The 21,905-nt window shown below is 47.9% G+C and overlaps 1 protein-coding gene across 4 annotated transcripts in view; it reads right to left on the bottom strand.

Annotated features, from left to right (window-relative positions):
- STAG2 (STAG2 cohesin complex component) overlaps window positions 1-21,905 on the bottom strand; it is a 987,179-nt gene that overhangs the window by 428,846 nt on the left and 536,428 nt on the right. For all 4 annotated transcript variants that reach the window (XM_069211859.1, XM_069211886.1, XM_069211877.1 and 1 more), the window contains exon 17: window positions 4,952-5,055. In XM_069211859.1, the coding sequence (XP_069067960.1) occupies window positions 4,952-5,055 (104 nt within the window). The remainder of the gene's footprint in view (window positions 1-4,951; window positions 5,056-21,905) is intronic.

The following is a 21,905-nucleotide window of genomic DNA, read 5'->3' on the forward strand; positions in this document are numbered from 1 at the left end:
GTGAGTAAACTCCTGTCCTACTTGATTTTGTGTTACGGGTTCTATTGCTTGTTTGAGTAATAGAGATCTGACTTCTTCCTGTAACAGACTGATGTGTTCTGTGGATAATTTGGGTGGTTTTGGTGGAATGATTGGGGGAGTTTGTATCAATTCTAGGCAAAAGCCATTGTGGATAATTGATAGTACCCAATCGTCTGTGTGAAATGTTTTGCCAATTGGTGTGGAACTTTTGTAGTCTTCCTCCCACAGGGGAGGTGTGGAGTGGAAGGGAATGAAACAAGTCACTGTTTAGTGTGTTGAGGTTTGTTTAGCTGTTTGATATTTCCCCCTACTTCTGGGATACTGTCCTCTATATGTGCCAGTTTCTTTGTGGATATGAATCCTGGCTTACCGTTCGCCCATTACTTAGAGAATTGGCTGTACTTGGGAGTCCTCCTCAGAAGTCTTATGGCTTTCTTTGAGTGTCTTAGAAAGTCCATGCTCCTCAGTGTACCTGCTCTTTTCGTCTCCAAAGCTGGCTTTTTCGGTATCGAAAAAGATGGTGTTGTGGATGGTCTCGGCTCCGAAAGGGGTTTCTAAGATTTCAACTCCGAAGAGCGGTGTTTGCTCCAGTCGGAGACAGAGCCTTTCCTCGACTCTGATGGTTTCGGAGGAGTGGCCTTTTCCGGTGCCAAACTGAGGGTTTGGTCACCGGGTGTCTTCTTTCGGGTCGAGCCATGGTCTTCCGGCAGTGGCATACCCAAGGCCTTATATTTCGGTCTTTGAGATGGTACAGGGGCAGGCGTACTCACGTGTTGTCCTACCGTGACCTGTCTGTCTTCCTCAGATTCCTGGTCAGAATCGGATCCTCAAACGGAGACTGCTGTCTGCATGATCTCCTCCTCTTTAACATCGAGATGTTCGGAGCTTTTGGACGCCACCTTGAGCCTTCGTGCTCTTCATTGTTACCCCTGACTTTTTGCCTTTGCTGATGACAAGTTATGATTTGAAAGTGTGCTGGGACCCTGCTAACCAGACCCCAGCACCAGTGTTCTTTCCCTAAACTGTCCCTTTTTCTCCACAATTGGCATAACCCTGGCACTCATAAGTCCCTTATAACTGGTACCCCTGGTACCAAGGGCCCTGATGCCGGGGAAGGTTTCTAAGGGCTGCAGCATGTCTTATGCCACCCTAGGGACCCTTCACTCAGCACATGCACACTGCTACACAGCTTGTGTGTGCTGGTGGGGCCAAAATGACTAAGTCGACATGGCACTCCCCTCAGAGTGCCATGCCAACCTCACACTGCCTGTGGCATAGTTAAGTCGCCCCTCTAGCAAAACCTTAGACATTGTAAGTGCAGGGTAGCCATAAGAGTATATGGTCTGGGAGTCTGTCAAACACGAACTCCACAGCACCATAATGGCTACACTGAAAACTGAGAAGTTCGGTATCACACTTCTCAGCACAATAAATGCACACTGATGCCAGTGTGCAAGTTATTTTAATATACACCCAGGGGGCATCTTAGTGATGCCCCCTGAAAACATACCCGACTTCCAGTGTAGGCTGACTAGTTTCTGCCAGCCTGCCACACACCAGACATGTTGCTGACCACATGGGGAGAGAGCCTTTGTCACTCTGGCCAGGAACAAAGCTTGTTCTGGGTGGAGGTGCTTCTCACCTCCCCCTGTAGGAACTGTAACACCTGGCGGTGAGCCTCAAAGGCTCACCCCCTTTGTTACAGCGCCACAGGGCATCCCAGCAAGTGGAGATGCCTGCCCCTCTGGCCGCTGCCCCCACTTTTGGCAGCAAGGCTGGAGGAGATAATTAGTAAAACAAGGAGGAGTCACCCACCAGTCAGGACAGCCCCTAAGGTGTCCTGAGCTGAGGTGACACTTTTAGAAATCCTCCATCATGTGGATGGAGGATTCCCCCAATAGGATTAGGGATGTGCCCCCCTTCCCACAGGGAGGAGGCACAAAGAGGGTGTAGGGACCCTCAAGGACAGTAGCCATTGGCTACTGCCCTCCCAGAACTAAACACACCCCTAAATTCAGTATTTAGGGGCACCCCAGAACCTAGGAAACTAGATTCCTGCAACCTTAACCAGAAGGACTGCTGACCTGAAGCCCTGCAGTGAAGACGGAGACGACAACTGCTTTGGCCCCAGCCCTACCGGCCTGTCTCCCAACTTCGAAGAAAACTGCAACAGCGACTCATCCAACAGGGACCAGCGACCTCTAAAGCCTCAGAGGACTGCCCTGCAACCAAGGACCAAGAAACTCTTGTGAACAGCGGCCCTGTTCAACAATCTGCAACTTTGCAACAAAGAAACAACTTTAAGGACTTCACGTTTCCCGACAGAAGCGTGAGACTTTCCACTCTGCACCCGACGCCCCCAGCTCGACCTGCAGAAAACCAACACTACAGGGAGGACACCCCAGCGACTGCGAGCCCGTGAGTAGCCAGGGACGACCCCCCCTGAGCCCCGACAGCAAAACCTGCAGAGGAAATCCAGAGGCTCCCCCTGACCGCGACTGCCTGTAACAAGGGAGCGACGCCTGGAACCAACACTGCACCCACAGACCCCAGGACCTGAACCAAACTCCAGTGCAGGACCCTCTGCCTAGCCCAGGTGGTGGCTACCGCAAGGAGGCCCCCCCGTGCCTGCCTGCATCGTTGAAGAGACTCCCGGGTCTCCCCATTGCTTTCTATACAAAACCTGACGTCTGTTTGCACTCTGCACCTGGCCGACCCTGTGCCGCTGAGGGCGTACCTTATGTGCCTGCTTGTGTCCCCCCCGGTGCCCTACAAAAACCCCCGGTCTGCCCCCCGAGGACGTGGGTACTTACCTGCTGGCAGACTGGAACCGGGGCACCCCTGTTCTATATTGAAGCCTATGTGTTTTGGGCACCTCTTTGACCTCTGTACCTGACCGGCCCTGAGCTGCTGGTGTGGTAACTTTGGGGTTGCCTTGAACCCCCAACGGTGGGCTACCTTGGACCCAACTTTGAACCCTGCAAGTGCCTCCCCCAGGAACTGTTGGTTTTTGCACTGTGTCCACTTTTAAAATAGCTTCTTGCCATTTTTGCCAAAACTGTACATGCTATTGTGATTATTCAAAGTTCCTAAAGTACCTAAGTGAAATACCTTTCATTTAAAGTATTACTTGTAAATCTTGAACCTGTGGTTCTTAAAATAAACTAAGAAAATATATTTTTCTATATAAAAACCTATTGGCCTGGAGTAAGTCTGAGTATGTGTTCCTCATTTATTGCCTGTGTGTGTACAGCAAATGCTTAACATTACCCTCTGATAAGCCTACTGCTCGACCACACTACCAAAAAATAGAGCATTAGAATCATCTATTTTTGCCACTATCTTACCTCTAAGGTGAACCCTTGGACTCTGTGCACACTATTTCTGTGTTTTGGTCTGGGGGTTAGTAGCCAATGGCTACTAGCTCTGAGGGTGGCTACACCCTCTTTGTGCTTCCTCCCTGAGGGGAGGGGGGCACATGCCTAATCCTATTGGGGGAATCCTCCATCTGCAAGATGGAGGATTTCTAAAAGTCAGAGTCACCTGAGCTCAGGACACCTTAGGGGTTGTCCTGACTGGCCAGTGACGACTCCTTGTTTTTCTCATTATCTCCTCCGCCCTTGCTGCCGAAAGTGGGGCCGTGGCCAGAGGGGGCGGGCAACTCCACTAGCTGGAGTGCCCTGGGGTGCTGTAACAAAGGGGGTGAGCCTTTGAGGTTCACAGCCAGGTGTTACAGTTCCTGCAGGGGGAGGTGAGAAGCACCTCCACCCAGTACAGGCTTTGTTACTAGCCACAGAGTGACAAAGGCACTCTCCCCATGTGGCCAGCAACATGTCTGGTGTGTGGCAGGCTATTAAAAATAGTCAGCCCACACTGGTAGTCGGGTATTGTAAGGAAATGCCTCCTTGGCATGGTTACCCCCTGACTTTTTGCCTTTGCTGATGCTAAGTTTTGATTTGAAAGTGTGCTGAGGCCTGCTAACCAGGCCCCAGCACCAGTGTTCTTTCCCTAACCTGTACTTTTGTTTCCACAATTGGCACACCCAGGCATCCAGGTAAGTCCCTTGTAACTGGTACCCCTGGTACCAAGGGCCCTGATGCCAGGGAAGGTCTCTAAGAGCTGCAGCATATCTTATGCCACCCTGGGGACCCCTCACTCAGCACAGACACACTGCTTGCCAGCTTGTGTGTGCTAGTGGGGAGAAAAAGACTAAGTCGACATGGCACTCCCCTCAGGGTGCCATTCCAACCTCACACTGCCTATGCAGTATAGATAAGTCACCCCTCTAGCAGGCCTTACAGCCCTAAGGCAGGGTGCACTATACCATAGGTGAGGGCATAAGTGCATGAGCACTGTGCCCCTACAGTGTCTAAGCAAAACCTTAGACATTGTAAGTGCAGGGTAGCCATAAGAATATATGGCTAATACATTGAAGCAGGCTGCAAATGGCCCAACTAACCATAACTGGAAGAGTGTTGCAAGTGCAGGAAAAAAAGGAACTGACGTCGGCGAGTGGATTATATCGACTATGCTGATTTCACCTCCAGTGTACAACGTTAACACGGAGTCGCACAATGGCCTCCTCTAATGCGCAGACCTGATAGGGGGAAAAAAAGTATGCAGAGCCAGACAAGCACCTGGGGAGAATTCTAAAGTAAGGCATCTGCAGCTCGTTGCCTCTATCAGATATAGATTTAATTATATTTACTTCAAGGTAGGGATTTAGCACAACAAATATATTTATCTGCAACCAGTATTCAGTGACAAAGGAAATAAATGCTTAGTAATGGCAAAAAAGTCACAAAATATTTGTAGGAAACTGATTTTTTTTCTCCATTTGTTAACTGATATTCGTATAGATGCAATGTTAGAAAATATCAATAAGCTAGTTAAAGATGCTACAAATATTTAACATTAGCTCAAGTCATACCCTTTTGCCTGTGCCTCTTCCAATAGGAGGGTGACATTCTGCTGCTTGTCGTATGGTGCAGAGCATTATTTCAATAAGTGCAGTCTCTTGTTTATCTGTAAGTGCTGAAAAGTAAAAATATAAGGTGATTTATAGCAAAATGTACAAAATTTAAAAGCAACTAGGAAAACTTAATTGCATAGCGTAGTCTGTACTGAAAAAAAGCAGCTAATCTTTCTACACCTTTAACTTAAAATTACTATTTTCAACTGTATGAGGCTAAGCTTGGAAGTGACAATTCCCTTAAACCCTGTAAGTGGCACAAAATGCACTTTAACCTGCAGACTCCCTGTTCTTCTCTGCTAGAAGACTACTTAGCTAAACAAATGCATTTAAAACATTTCCAAAGATGAAAGATGTAACATCCAGTTCTATTGAGCCAGACACAGAAAATATACTACTTCAATAATTGATATGGGAGCTGATGTGCTGGCTGTACTGCCAAAAAACTAGTATATCTTTCTCTGAACACACAGACTGTGTTTTTTCTATATGCACAACAAAAAACATTTTTACTAAGTATCAATGAACAAGTTGTTTACCTTCATTTATGCTCTTTCTTCATAATGCATATCTAATCATAGATGAGGTGCCTTTTGAATACCCCAAGGTATCAGTCTGGATCAGTAAAATTAAAATCAGTTCTCCTGTGCACCGGCAGGGGGCAGTGCAACTGCGTCAATGCCATTGAGCTCCAGACAATATTAAAAGAGCTGCCAATGAACGCCACCCGGCACTTGGACATCAATATTTTTCAGGAATTCATCCACGACCTCATACACAAAGCCTATCAATAAATCAAAACAACCATACTAAAATATATATAAATACTGAATTTAGGGGTGTGTTTCTGAAGGTAGGAGTCACCTCAGCTCAGGACACCTTACGGGCTTGCCCTGACTGGTGAGTGGCTCTTCCTTGTTTTCCTCTATCTCCTCCAGCCTTGCTGCCAAAAGTGGGGGCAGAGGCCGGAGGGGCAGGCATCTCCACTAGCTGGGATGCCCTGGGGTGTTGTAACAAAAGCATGAGCCTTTGAGGCTCACCGCCAGGTGTTACAGTTCCTGCAGGGGGAGGTGAGAAGCACCTCCACCCAGTGCAGGTTTTGTTCCTGGCCACAGAGTGACAAAGGCACTCTCCCCAATGTGGCTAGCAACATGTCTGGTGTGGCAGGCTGGCAGAAACTGGCCAGCCTAGCACTAGGAGTCAGACTGGTATTCAGGGGGCATCTCTAAGATGCCCTCTGGGTGTATTATACAATAAATCCCACACACTGGCATCAGTGTGCATTTATTGCGCTGTGAAGTTTGATACCAAACTTCCCAGATTTCAGTGTAGCCATTATGGAACTGTGGAGTTCGTATCGGACTGACTACCAGACCATATACTCATTATGGCTACCCTTCACTTACAATGTCTAAGGTTTTGCTTAGACGCTGTAGGGGCATAGTGCTCATGCACATATGCCCTCACCTGTGGTATAGTGCAACCTGTCTTAAGGCTGTAAGGACTGCTAGACGGGTGACTTACCTATGCCACAGGCCGTGGGTTGTGGGCATGGCACTCTGAGGGGAGTGCCATGTTGACTTAGTCATTTTATCCCCACCAGCACACACAAGCTGTGAAGCAGTGTGAATGGGCTGAGTGAGGGGTCCCTAGGGTGGCATAAAACATGCTTCAGCCCTCAGAGACCTTCCCTGGCAACAGGGCCCTTGGTACCAGTTACAAGCGACTTAACCGAGTGCCAGGGTTGTGCCAATTGTGGAGACAAAGGTTCAGTTTAAGGAAAGAGCACTGGTGCTGGGGCCTGGTTAGCAGGGTCCCAACACACTTTCAAATCATAACTAGCATCAACAAATGGTAAAAAGTTAGGGGGTAACCATGCCATCAGAGGCATTTTCCTACAGCCACTCCAATCAATCAGGAATTTGAAAAACGCACTACTCACCCGTGAGGGTCTCAAGGCGCTCCCATCTGTCCTATAGTGCCCTGGGAGCCACAGGCCTCCAGAACCTAGACTTTCTGCCCTTGCTGAAATTCAACCATTGCAGCCTTTTGGTCATACCACAACTTCTGTAGTTGTTGGCTGGCCTCAAGGTTTTTGCTTGCCTTTTCCTTGTACTCTGCCATCCTTGAGCGGAGGCCTAGTAAATAGTCCACTACATCTTGTTTAGGCTCATTAAGAGGTCTCGCCCAGCATTCTTTGACAAGCGCCAGTGGTCCCATAACAGGATGGCCAAACAGAAGCTCAAAGGGGGAAACCCCGTCTCCCTTCTGTGGCATCTGTCTGTAGGCAAAAAGTAGACATGGCAGGAGGACATCATATTACCTTTTGAATTTTTCAGGGAGTCCCATGATTATGCCCTTTGAAGTCTTGTTAAATCTTTCCACAAGACCATTGGTTTGTGGATGGTAAGGTGTGGTGAATTTATATGTCACCCCACACTAATTCCACATATGTTTTAAATAAGCCGACATTAAGTTGGTACCTGTCAGAAACCAGCTCCTTAGGAAAACCCACTCTGGTAAAGATACCTATGAGTGCGTTGGCCACTGCAGGGGCAGTAGTCAACCTAAGGTGAATGGCCTCAGGGTACCTGGTAGCATGATCCACTACTACCAATATATATTGGTTCCCTGATGTTGTCTGAGGTTCAAATGGAACCCACTATGTCCACACCAACCCTCTCAAAGGAGACCCCCACCAGTGGAAGTGGAATGAGGGGGGCGTTTGGATGGCCACCTGTCTTGCTTCTTGCTGGGCAGGTGGCACAGGAGCTGCAAAACTCCCTTACGGGACATATTGGGCCAATCAAAATGGTTGACTAATCTCTTCCAAGTCTTGGTTTGGCCCAAATGCCCAGCAAAGGGAATGTCATGGGATCAGAATGAACTCCCTGAACTCCTGAGGCACTACCACTCTCCTAGTGGCACCAGGTTTGGGGTCTCTTGCCTCAGTGTAAAGGAGGCCATCCCCCCAATAGACCCACTGGGATCCACTGACACTTTCTTTTTCTTGCTCATTGCTTGCTGTCTCAGGCCTTCAAGAGTGGGACAAGTCTTTTGTCACTGGCACAGATGTTCCCTTGAGGGTCCCGCTTGGCCAAAGAGCTCTACCTGATAAGGTTCCAGCTCCAAGGACTCTGTTCCCTCAGGGGATAGGACATCTTCCTGGGAAGAAAAGTCCTGTTTCTTTTCTTGTGTAGAAGCTGGTCCCCCCATTCTTACCTTTTCTCGTGGAAGGTTGGGCCATTATTCCAGACTCCAACACTTTTTTTTTTTTTTTAACCTGTGCTCTTGTCTTAACACACACCAGTTCAAGGATACCCAGCATGGCTGCATGGGTCTTGAGTTCTACCTCAGCCCATGCTGGGACTCCAGATCATTCTCTAGCTGACATTCTACTGGAATTGCAGAGGAGACTACCACCTGTTTCAGGCCAGCAACCCCTCCCCATTCTAAAGTCACCATTGCCATGGGATGGACTCTAGTTTGATTGCCATCACTGGTGACTGGATATGTCTGTCCAGCCAGGTACTGTCCTGGGGGAAACCAGTTTGTATGTCACCATGGTGACACTGGCACCTGTATCCTTCAGGGCTTCTACCTTATTCCCATTTGTTGCCTGTATTTTTGCATGTTAGGTGGCCAGGCAGCAAGTGTGGCTAAATCGACCCCATCCTTTGAAACTAAAGTAGCTTCAGTGTGAACCCTGATTTGCTCTGGGCACAGTGTTGATCCCACCTGGAGACTGTCTATTTCAGTGCTAGCTGGAGTAGTGGCTGTGGGACTTTTCTTGGGACAGGCCTTGTCTCTAGTTTGATGTCCATGCTGTTCACAGTTGTGACAGCAGGCCTACTTGGGATCAAAGTTTTTACCCTTGTTCCCATTTGTGAACTGTGAAGATGCTCGGACCCACTCTCTCTGAGCAGCTGTTTGGGGCCATGCTGAAGACTTTCACAATTTTCGGGGAGAAATTGGACCTATGTCTACCAGATGTTGATACAACTTGTCACTGAAGCAGTTCCTTAACAGATGTTCTTACATAAATACATTATACAGCCCATCATAGTCACTTACTCCACTAACAGTTATCCAACCATCTAGTGTTTTGACTGAGAAGTCAACAAAATCAAACCAGGACTGGCTTGAGGTTTTGTGAGCCCCCCCCCCCCGACCCTGATTCTATACTCAGTTGAGAATCCAAAGCCCTCAATCAGGGTAGCCTTCATGAGGTCATAGGATTCTGCATCCTTACCAGAGAGTGTGAGGAGTCTATCCCTACACTTACCAGTGAACATTTCCCATAGGAGAGCTCCCCAGTGAGATCTGCTATCTTTTCTGGTTGCACAAACCCTCTCAAAAGCTGTGAACAGTTTGGTGATGTCATCAACTTCTTCATTATTTAGTTACAATCCCTTTGGGGATTTTTAGGATGTCAGTATTCTCTCTGACCCTATTTAAATTGCTGCCACCATTTATGGGTGTTAAACCCATTTCTTTTCTTTCCCTTTTTATAGCTAGGAGTGGCTTCTCCAAAGCTAATCTCTTGGCCATCCTTGCTAGAAGGATGTCCTCTTCATTGAGGCTGTCCTAAATGCTTACAGAGGCAATGGACTTCCAGGTGGAAGAAACAGGTTCTCTGACTATGATTTGTGGGGACAGGGTTCTAGGAGCCCTGGTCTCCCTAATTAGGACAGGTGGGGTGAGTTCTTCCCCATCTGAGGGAGGGTCCTCCAACTCAGAAGAGTGGTCCCTTGTATACTCTGCCAAGAGCTCCTGTGGCTTGACCTTGGTAGGGTCCCAGGTTTGATTTGTTTTATCTTATAGAGAGTCCTTAGCTCTGCCATCCCTAGATGGAGGTAAGGGGTGAGGTTGAGTTCCATCACCATCTCATATCTACTAGTCATTATATCTCTAAAAGTTGGGACTACTTTTTAAGGAACTAAAAACTACTTCTAGAACGTAAATCCTAACTTCTACAAACTTTTAAACTTAAAAAGAAATGCCAGCAGGGACCTACACAAGGCTCTAGCAGGACTTTTAAATTTGTTTTAGAAAAATAGTCAAAAATCAGTTTATAATTTTGGAATTTTGGTGTGAGATCAGGTATTGGCTGAGTAGTCCAGCAAATGCAAAGTCTTAGACCCCACCACTGATCCACTAATGTGGAAAGTTGGCTCTGGATATACTATCTCAAAGTGAGAGATAGTGTGCATAGAGTCCAAGGGTTCCCCTTAGAGGTTGATAGTTGCAGTATTAGGTAATACTAATGCTCTATTTTGTGGTAGTGTGGTCGAGCAGTAGGCTTATCAGAGGGCAGTGTTAAGCATTTGTTGTACACATACAGGGATTAAATGAGGAACACACACAAAGACTCACTCCAGGCCAATAGGTTTTTTTATATAGAAAAATATTATTTTCTTAATTTCTTTTAGAACCACAAGATTCAGATATCAGGTACATACATTGTAAGGTACTTGGCATAGGTAAATATAGAATTTTGAATGAAAACAGTAATGTACACAGTTTGGCATAAAATGCCAATAAGCTATTTTAAAAGTGGACACTGCAAAATTCAACTGTTTCTGTGGGAGGTAGGTAAAGGTTGGCTTGTCAGGTTAGTAAAGCACTTACAAGTTCAGTCTCCGGGGCATAGGCAGCCCACCGTTGGGGGTTCAAGGCAACCCCAAACACCCAGCACCACCAACACAGGGTCGGTCAGGTGCAGAGGACAAAGAGGGGCCCAAAAAGCATAGGCACCTATGGAGACTAGGGGTGCTCCAGTTCCAGTCTGTTAGCAAGTAAGTACCTGCGTCCTCGGGGAGTCAAGTCAGCATCAATATCAGGCAGAAAGTGTATGTTGAGGGGGTGGGGGGCGTAACTGCAACAAGGAGCCATTTTCCTACACCTACATAATAATTTAATAATTGTCTCACTAAAACAAAGTACCGTTATTTTTGTAAAACTGTGTGTTTTTTTTCATGTGTGTAAGTGTTGTGTGACTGTAGTGGTACTGCATGAACTTTACATGTCTCCTTGGCAGCTCACCCACAGCTACCTCTAGAGAGCCTGGCTTTCTAGACACTGACTACTCCTCTCTAATAGGGGATACCTGGACCTGTTATAGGATGGTAACACCACAGGTGCTCACCACACACCAGTACAGCTTCCTAACATACACTTTCAGCGGGTTGCCAAGATGGATTAGTTACTTACCTGTAAATCCTAGTTCTCTTCCAGGGGTATCCTCATCAAAGTCATAAACATTGAATATTCCCGCCCCCGTGCGGGGACCCCGGAGCATATATATATAAAATACATACATATTATCATGTGTAAAACAGCAATGCAGGCTATAATCATAAATAGGCTAAAATGCTTTATTTCTATGCAAGTTTTTTTTTTTTTTATATTATAAAATCACAATAGATCATAAATATCTACCTAAGCCCCAAAAACTGGACTTAGGGAAGTAAACAGCAGTAAATATCAGAGAAAAATAGAAAAAACCACATTGAAAAACAATGAAGCATTCTTAGCCAATAGGCTGCATGCAGGTTAACACAGGAGAACCATAAAAACTTTGGCACCGTGCCTTTAAGACCCTGAGCACCTCCAGTATCCCACCATGCCTCAGGGGTGAAGGGAAGGTGACAGTTGGTTCACAGTTAGGTCAGTACTTTTTTACGGTGACAATCTGTGTAACTGATCAGAAAGATAATCTGTCCTGCACTTCTAGGAGACTTGAGTCCGGGGAGGAGGGTGGGTTGTTTATGACTTTGATGAGGATACCCCTGGAAGAGAACTAGGATTTACAGGTAAGTAACTAATCCTTCTCTTCCAGGGGATCCTCATCAATAGTCATAAACATTGAATAGATTAGCAAGCCCATCCCTAAACTCTGCGGACTGTCTGAAAGAAGTGCAGGAAAGAATATATATTCATGCAAATAGATTTCTAAGAGAGGCCTGCCCCACCTGGGCATCCGCTCTTGCATCCGAGTCTAAACAGTAATGCTTAGTAAAGGTATGCACAGACTTCCATGTAGCAGCCTTACAAATCTCGGAAATTGGTACATTGTTAAGGAGGGCAGCAGTAGCCGCTTTTCCCCTTGTGGAATGCGCTTTTGGCCTAGCCAGTAATCGCTTATTAGCCAGTTGGTAAGAGTTAACAATACAAGACACAATCCATCTTGATATCGTTCGTTTAGACGCTGCCTCTCCTGTTCTTAAATGACCATAATTTAGAAACAAATGGTTAGAATGTCTAATCGGTTTTGTTTTGTCCAAATAGAATTTCAGCACTCTTTTCAAGTCTAAAGAATGCAATGCTTTCTCAGCCGGAGTCTCCGGATTGGGAAAGAAAGTCGGTAAAGATATAGTCTGATTGATATGGAATTCTGACACCACCTTCGGAAGGAAAGATGGGTGAGTTCGCAGAACCACTCTATTATCGTGAAAAACCGTGTACGGTTCTCTGCAAGACAGAGCCTGAATTTCGCTGACCCTCCTCGCTGAAGTAATGGCCACCAAAAAAGCCGTCTTCCACGTAAGGTGCTGTAAAGAGGCCTTGTGGATAGGTTCAAAGGGAGGGCCCATAAGCTTTGACAGGACTACATTCAGTTCCCATGGAGGAGAAGGTCTCCGAATGGGAGGAAAAACCTTTTTCAAGCCTTCTAAAAAAATCCTTGACTACAGGTATCGTAAAGAAGGATTCCTGAGAAGGCGACTTACGATACGCTGTAATTGCAGACAAATGAACCTTAATAGAAGATACCTGCAGACCAGACTTCGCCAGATGAAGCAAATAGGACAGAATGACGTCCTCCTGAGCTCGTATGGGATTTATACCTTGTTGAGAGCACCAGATGTAAAATCTCTTCCACTTAAAAGCGTAAGAACGCCGCGTGGAAGGTCGTTTCGACTCTTTCAAGATGTTCATGCACTCTTGTGAGAGCCCTAGGTGCCCATACTGTAGGAATTCAGGAGCCATGCTGTCAAGCTCAGAGAGGGAAGGTTGGGATGTAGGATTCTGCCTTCCATTCTGCTCAGGAGATCCGGTCTGCATGGCAACCTCCTGTGAGGTTTTTCCGATAAGTTGAGTAGGTCCGTGTACCAGAATTGGCGGGGCCATTGTGGCGCTATCAGAATCATTCTGTTTCTGGAGTTGTAAAATTTGTTGATTACTGCCGGTATGAGGGGAATCGGTGGAAAGGCGTAGAGAAATGTCCCTGACCAGTCGATCAACAGGGCATTCCCTTGAGATCCCGGACGGCAGAACCTGGATGCGAAGTCTGGGCATTTCTTGTTTGTTTCGTCTGCAAAAAGACCCAACTGGGGTCGACCCCATTGACCGAAGATGTCCTCGACGACTTCGTCGTGTAGGACCCAGTCGTGCGCGTCTTCTAGATGTCTGCTCAGGAAATCTGCCTCTACGTTTTGCTGACCTGGCAGGTGTACCGCTGTGATAGACATTCCCCTGGCCAGGAGCCAATGCCATATCGTTTGGGATTCTCGAGACAGAGGTAGTGATCTTGTTCCCCCCTGTTTGTTCAGATAATACATTGTGGTTGTATTGTCTGTCTGAATTAGGAGAGATTTCCCCTGAACCAATGGAGAGAAAGATTTGAGAGCCAGATGGACTGCTCTGAGCTCCAGTAGATTTATGTGATAGTTCTTTTCCTTGTCGGACCACAAACCCTGAGCTTGGAAGGAACCCAGATGAGCACCCCAACCCTGAAGAGACGCATCCGTTACCAGAGTGTCGGCTGGAATTGTCTGGTGAAACGGAGAACCTATCGACAGGTGAGGTCTGTGCATCCACCATTGTAGTGATTGAAAAGCCACTGCTGGTAGTCGAACTCTGTCCTCCCAGTGACCAGTCTTTTGGCTCCAATTGTTCTCTAATGCCTCCTGAAGGGGCCTCATGCGTAGCCTGGCATTCGGGACAATGAAGATGCATGAAGCCACGGAGCCCAGAAGAGATGTCACCTGACGAGCAGTAGGTGCATCGGCTGTTAATAGTTGTTGACACTTCCTGTGGATTGATAAAAGTCGTTCCTCCGAAGGATACACTCTTTGGAGCTCTGTGTTTAGTACCGCTCCCAGGTAGTGGAGGTTTTGTGTTGGAATCAAGGTTGACTTGTTGGGGTTGATTTGAAGACCTAGAGACTCGAAAGTTCTTAGTACGATGTCTCGATGTTTTCTCGCCTGATCCGGAGAGGAGGCCTTCACTAGCCAGTCGTCCAGGTAGGGGTAGACTAATATTTTTTGTCTTTGAAGATGTGCCGCTACCACTGCTACACATTTTGAAAAGACTCGGGGTGCAGACTTCAGGCCGAATGGAAGGACTCTGAATTGGTAGTGCTGTGACGCTATCTGGAAACGTAAAAATTTCCGATGTTTGGATGCTATTGGGATGTGAAAATATGCATCCTGTAGGTCGATGGAGCACATCCAGTCTCCCTGATGCAGTTGCGGGACAATCTGGTGAAGGGCTAGCATCCTGAACTTCTGTTTTCTTATGTACTTGTTCAGGAGCCGTAAGTCCAGAATTGGCCTGAAGAGGCCCTGTTGACCTTTTTTCGCCACCAGAAAGTAACGGGAGTACACCCCTTTTCCTTTTTGTGCCGGAGGAACCTTTTCTACAGCTTTCTTTTGTAGGAGTGCGAGAACTTCCTTGCGTAGCAGGCTGAGATGAGAAGGAAAACCTCTTGCTGGCGGCAAGTGTGGAGGAGGTTTTTTGAAAAGGAGAGAATAGCCATGTTCGACAATATTGAGCACCCATTTGTCTTTTGTGATGGAGTGCCACTCGTGAAGATGATGCGTAACACTTCCCCCCACCGGAGTGGTGCACAGTGTTGAGGGAAGCAATGCCTCATTGCTTTGTTGGTGTCTTTGCTGTAGACTGTTGAGGTCTACTTGACCCTCGGTCTCTTGTGGATCTACGTGCCTGAAACAGGGGACGTCCCTGTCGTTGTTGTGGCCTTTGAGACCAGTGAGGGGTTTGAACCCTCTGCTGGAATGGTCGTCTGTCGTACGGCCTGTACCTCCGCCTGAAGTCTTTCTTACGTTCCAGGCCCACTGCCCTCATCGTGTCCACTTCCGTTTTCATTCGGGCCATCTCTTCATCCGCGTGGGTACCGAACAACGAATTGCCGCTGAATGGGAGGTTTAAAATGCATTGCTGTGCTTCCTGTTTCAGACCCGTGAGCCGTAGCCAGGAAGACCTCCTAGCGCAGATTCCGTGCGCATACCCATGCGCAGCCAAATCCGCCCCGTCCGCCGCCGCGCTGATGACCTGGTTAGATACTAGTCCCCCTTCCTGCAAGATTTCCTGGAAGTCCTGTCTATCTTCCCTGGGCAACTTTTCTGTAAATCTGTGGAGTGAGTCCCACAGAGAGCGGTCAAATCTGCCCAGAAGTGCTGAGGCGCTGGAGACCTTCATAGCAGATGCCGCCGTACCGCACATCTTTCTCCCCAGGGAGTCTAGGTGTCTGCTCTCCTTATCCGGGGGGACTGTGGAAGATGATGCCACAGAGTGTGTTTTTCTGGCTGCGGCTAAGATCACAGAGTCCGGTGGCGGATCCTTCCGCAGGAATAAAGGATCTTGCTCCGGAGCTTTGTATTTCTTTTGAATCCTAGCCGGGGCAGACTTGAGAGTGGCTGGAGACAGAAAAGTGTCCATAGTAGGTTGCAGCAAACCCGGTACTAGTGGCAGCAGTTTTCTCGAGACTGATCTGTGTTGTAGGGTCTCAAAGATAACTGAGGATGAGGTGGCCGGTTCCGGTACCTCAATATTTAGCTTCTGCGCTCCCCTTAGAAGAACCTCATTAAAAGTGGTGATATCATCCACCGGGGAAATCCTAGCAGGTGGAGAATCTGTCAGTGTGGGGGAGTAGCGCCCAACAGACGATCCTGAAGAAGACCAAGAAGGTGATCTTCTGCGTGGTGTTCGCGACCTGGTTCTCCTTCGGGAACGGGACCTGCTCCGAGAGGCTGTAGCAGAGTGTGCAGGTCTTGTGGTCGGCTGACGAGAAGCAGAACGAGCCCGTCCTGCTCTAGCTGTAGGCGATGGCGTTCTCGGTAATGAGGCAGTAGGAGAATACATCCTAGAGTATTGGGAATCCGGGGATGCTGCCGGTCTATTCAGGCTCTCTAACCATCTGGGTGATAGAGTGATGGGAGAAACATGCCCCGATGAGCCCGCTCTGGAATGGGATGATGCACTCCTTATAGAGACCACCGGTGAGGGAGCTTTGTCCGCTGGCTCTACTGCCTGTGACACAGCTGAAGGTTGTGTCGACGTCGATTGTATCCTCGACGTCGAAGGTTGCGCTGGCTGGTCTGTTCTCGACGTCGAATGTCTTGACGTCGAAGGCCTTGACGTTGAATGCCTTGACGCCGATCGCGGGACCTGGACCTACTCGCCGTCGTGTGTCTCGACGTTGAGTGGCGAGTGGTCGACGGCGGATGTTCATGCCGTCGTGGTGTTTTTGGTGTCGTGTCCTTCGACGCCAAGGGGTGAGACGTTCTCGACGGCGAACGGGAGCGCCGGAGATGACTCGACGCCGAACGGCGGCCTGCCGTCGACGGAGATGTCCCCTTGTGTCCATGCTTCGACGCTTTGTCCTTCGACGTCGGTCTGGTCACCGTCGACGGCGATCTATGCCGGTGAGACGGTGGTGCCGATGACGTCGATGGAGAACAAACAGGCACAATCCTACCTGTCGACGTCGATCGGGCCATTCCTTCTGTTGTAGGTCTGGGAAGTGAAGAGGATGTTGACTTTTTCCTCTCCTGAAGCCCATGTAGCCTGATCTTCTCTCGGTCTTTGAGAGTCCTCCTTGACATGTTCTTACAATACTTGCAGGTGTCAGGACAGTGACTCTATGGCAGGCAGACAATACACAGAGTGTGGGTCTGACTGGGCTTTCTTCTTCCCACAAGAAGGACATTTTACAAAAAGAGATGGCATTTTCTGTCAAAAAGACTTCCAAACTCAGACAAAAGATGTTATCTGTCGAGTAAACAGGAAAAATACTATTTTTTAAGGATTTTTCTGAAGAAAAACTCAGAAAAACTGAGAGCTCAATGCTCCAGGATCCTCTCAGAAGAAGCCGGAAAAAAGAACTGACCTAACTGTGAACCAACTGTCACCTTCCCTTCACCCCTGAGGCATGGTGGGATACTGGAGGTGCTCAGGGTCTTAAAGGCACGGTGCCAAAGTTTTTATGGTTCTCCTGTGTTAACCTGCATGCAGCCTATTGGCTAAGAATGCTTCATTGTTTTTCAATGTGGTTTTTTCTATTTTTCTCTGATATTTACTGCTGTTTACTTCCCTAAGTCCAGTTTTTGGGGCTTAGGTAGATATTTATGATCTATTGTGATTTTATAATATATATAAAAAAAAAAAAAAAAAAAACTTGCATAGAAATAAAGCATTTTAGCCTATTTATGATTATAGCCTGCATTGCTGTTTTACACATGATAATATGTATGTATTTTATATATATATGCTCCGGGGTCCCCGCACAGGGGCGGGAATATTCAATGTTTATGACTATTGATGAGGATCCCCTGGAAGTGAAACTGGAAGATATGGATGCCATTTCTCTAGAGATGAGCAGTTACCACTGCAAGGTATTTGTTAAAGACTCCAGGTGCCATGGTAACCCCAAAGGGCAGAACATAGAACTGAAAGTGCTGTCCACTTACCACGAACCTGAGGTAGTGGGCGAAGAACAATGTGGATCGAAAAGTGAAAAGAAGCTTCATATAAGTCTAGAGCAGTCAAAGTTACCTTGCTGACGCAGTGGCACGACAGGAATGTGACCATGTAGAAATGCTCTGACAGGATAAGTGACCTACCTTTCGCAGAGATGATAAAGTATATGAAGTACATTCCTCTTCTATGTTGGTGTGGCAGCACTGACTATGGCACCCTCGATTAAGAGTGCATGTACTTCCCCCTGCAGGAGGAGCAGGTGTACTGTGGCAAAGGTATGTTTGGGGGAGGAATGTTTGGTGAGGGAAGCCAGAAGTAGTTGCAGGCAGTAACTGTTCCACAATAGAAGAAACCCGCTGGTCTGTGAAACCCCTGCAGGCATAATAACAGGAAGTGTTGTATGGTCGGGGGGAGATGGAGTTGCTGCTTGGCAGAGGGACATCGCCTATGCCCCTGCCCTTTCAATTATTTCCACTATAGCTGTCCCTAAAATACCCTTTCTTCTAGAGCCTATGGTGGGAGGTAGAAGCCTCTGGGGAGGTGGTTTTCACACCACTACAAAAAGTGTAAACATCAAAGGGACCCACGGGTCGCAGCCGTAGCTGTATCCATGTCCTTCTAGATTTTCTCTAGCAATTGATCAACCTGAGGCCCAAAAAGGTGTTTCCCATCAAAGTGGATTTTCACCGGATTCTGCTGGACTTCTGGCTTAAAGCCAGAGGCCTGAAGCCAGGGGTGTTGGCAGACCTGGACGCTCGAGCTAAAACCCCTGGAGGTGGTGTCCACCACATTCAAAGCACACCTGATGGTTGTGTTGAAGATTATGTTCCCCCCTTTGCTACATGTTTGAGATTTGACCTGTAGTGATTAGGAAGGCGATGGACCAGGTCTTCCATCTCATTTCACTGGGATTGGTCGTTTCCGAAGAGTAAGCCAACTAAGTTGGAAATGTGCCTGTGGGTGGGCAAATTGAGTAGCCATCCTTTTCCCTGCTGCATCCAGCTTTTTTAACCTCTTTCTATGGTGGCAGATCATCGCCAATACTCTGTGCATTTGGCAGTTTATTGACAGCATGCACAAGGCAGATGGGAGCTTATTTGTAATGTAATGTGGGAGCGGGGCGGGGTGGGGTGGGGGCGGGGTCTGGGACCCTCTGTGTGACCACCATATCCTTAATTGGTTATTTAAATCCAGTGAGGACGTACGACTAAATTGAGCATGGGATGGTTCTGTGTAGAGCTCTGGATGTGGGAGGTGGGTAGCGTTTCTACAAGGAAATAGTCCTCCTCTGAGATGGTGTATCGGTCTACCTTATGAAATGTGGCTGTAGGAAGTTGGCTCTGTATGTACTATTTCAAAGTAAGAAATAGCATGCACAGAGTCCAAGGGTTCCCCTTAGAGGTAAGATAGTGGCAAAATGAGATAATTCTAATGCTCTATTTTGTGGTAGTGTGGTCGAGCAGTAGGCTTATCAGAGGGTAGTGTTAAGCATTTGTTGTACACACACAGGCAATAAATGGGGAACACACACTCAAAGACAATTCCAGGCCAAATAGGTTTTTATATAGAAAAGTTTATTTTCTTAGTTTAAGAACCACAGGTTCAAGATTTACAAACAATACTTTAAATGAAAGGTATTTCACTTAGGAACTTTGAATTCGCAAAATAGCATATACAGTTTTCGCACAAATGGCAATAAGCTATTTTAAAACTGGACACTTAGTGCAATTTTCAACAGTTCCTGGGGGAGGTAAGTGTTTGTTAGCTTTGCAGGTAAGTAAACCACTTACAGGGTTCAAGGTTGGGTCCAAGGTAGCCCACCGTTGGGGGGTTCAGAGCAACCCCAAAGTTACCATACCAGCAGCTCAGGGCCGGTCAGGTGCAGAGGTCAAAGTGGTGCCCAAAACGCATAGGCTTCAATGAAGAAGGAGGTGCCCCGGTTCCAGTCTACCAGCAAGTAAGTATCTGCGTCTTCGGAGGGCAGACCAGGGGGGTTTTGTAGGGCACCGGGGTGGGTGGGCCAAAACAAGTCAGCACAAAAAGTACAACCTCAGCAGCACGGGGCGGCGGGGTGGAGTGTGCAAACAGGCGTCGGGTTTGCAATGTAGTTCAATGGGAGACCTAAGTGTCCTTACCAGGCATTGGTTCTTTGAAGCAGGCAGTCACGGTCAGGGGGAGCCTCTGGATTCCCTCTGCAGGCGTCGCTGTGGGGGCTCAGGGGGGTCAACTCTGGCTACTCACGGGCTCGCAGTCGCCGGGGAGTCCTCCCTGTAGTGTTGGTTCTCCACAAGTCGAGCCGGGGCCGGCGTGAAACGTGTGTTCTTTCAAAGTTGCTTCTTTGTTGCAAAGAGGCTTCTTCCTTGGAGCAGAGCCGCTGTCCTCTGGAGTTTTTGGTCCTTTTAGAGGCATGGTAGTCCTCTGAAGCTTCAGAGGTCGCTGGACCCTGTGGAACGGGTCGCTGTAGCAGTTCTTTTGAAGTGAGGAGACAGGCCGGTAGAGCTGGGGCCAAAGCAGTTGGTGTCTCCGTCTTCTCTGCAGGTTTTTTAGCTCAGCAGTCCTTCTTCATCTTAGGTTGCAGGAATCTATCTTGCTAGGTTCTGGCAGCCCCTAAATACTCGATTTAGGGGTGTATTTAGGTCCAGGGGGTTAGTAGCCAATGGCTACTAGCCCGGAGGGTGTCTACACCCTCTTTGTGCCTCCTCCCTGAGGGGAGGGGGGCACATCCCTAATCCTATTGGGGGAATCCTCCATCTGCAAGATGGAGGATTTCTAAAAGTCAGTCACCTCAGATCAGGACACCTTAGGGGCTGTCCTGACTGGCCAGTGACTCCTTGTTTTTCTCATTATCTCCTCCGCCCTTGCCGCCAAAAGTGGGGCCATGGGCGGAGGGGGCGGGCAACTCCACTAGTGGTGCTGTAACAAAGGGGGTGAGCCTTTGAGGCTCACCGCCAGGTGTGACAGTTCCTGCAGGGGGAGGTGAGAAGCACCTCCACCCAGTACAGGCTTTGTTACTAGCCATAGAGTGACAAAGGCACTCTCCCCATGTGGCCAGCAACATGTCTGGTGTGTGGCAGGCTGCTAAAACTAGTCAGCCCACACTGGTGGTCGGGTATGGTTTCAGGGGGCATCTCTAAGATGCCCTCTGGGGTGTATTTCACAATAAAATGTACACTGGCATCAGTGTGCATTTATTGTGCTGAGAAGTTTGATACCAAATGTAGGAAGTTGGCTCTGTATGTGCTATTTCAAAGTAAGGAATAGCATGCACAGAGTCCAAGGGTTCCCCTTAGAGGTAAAATAGTGGTAAAAAGAGATAATACTAATGCTCTATTTTGTGGTAGTGTGGTCGAGCAGTAGGCTTATCCAAGGAGTAGTGTTAAGCATTTGTTGTACATACACATAGACAATAAATGAGGTACACACACTCAGAGACAAATCCAGCCAATAGGTTTTGTATAGAAAAATATCTTTTCTTAGTTTATTTTAAGAACCACAGGTTCAAATTTAACATGTAATATCTTGTTTGAAAGGTATAGCAGGTAAGTACATTAGGAACTTTGAATCATTTCAATTGCATGTATACTTTTCAAGTTATTCACAAATAGCTATTTTAAAAGTGGACACAGTGCAATTTTCACAGTTCCTGGGGGAGGTAAGTTTTTGTTAGTTTTACCAGGTAAGTAAGACACTTACAGGGTTCAGTTCTTGGTCCAAGGTAGCCCACCGTTGGGGGTTCAGAGCAACCCCAAAGTTACCACACCAGCAGCTCAGGGCCGGTCAGGTGCAGAGTTCAAAGTGGTGCCCAAAACGCATAGGCTTCAATGGAGAGAAGGGGGTGCCCCGGTTCCAGTCTGCCAGCAGGTAAGTACCCGCGTCTTCGGAGGGCAGACCAGGGGGGTTTTGTAGGGCACCAGGGGGGACACAAGCCCACACAGAAATTTCACCCTCAGCGGCGCGGGGGCGGCCGGGTGCAGTTTTAGAACAAGCGTCGGGTTCGCAATGGAAGTCAATGAGAGATCAAGGGATCTCTTCAGCGCTGCAGGCAGGCAAGGGGGGGCTTCCTCGGGGAAACCTCCACTTGGGCAAGGGAGAGGGACTCCTGGGGGTCACTTCTGCAGTGAAAGTCCGGTCCTTCAGGTCCTGGGGGCTGCGGGTGCAGGGTCTTTTCCAGGCGTCGGGACTTAGGTTT

The sequence above is a fragment of the Pleurodeles waltl genome, chromosome 2_1 (assembly GCF_031143425.1).
Source record: "Pleurodeles waltl isolate 20211129_DDA chromosome 2_1, aPleWal1.hap1.20221129, whole genome shotgun sequence".
Lineage (NCBI taxonomy): Eukaryota > Metazoa > Chordata > Amphibia > Caudata > Salamandridae > Pleurodeles > Pleurodeles waltl.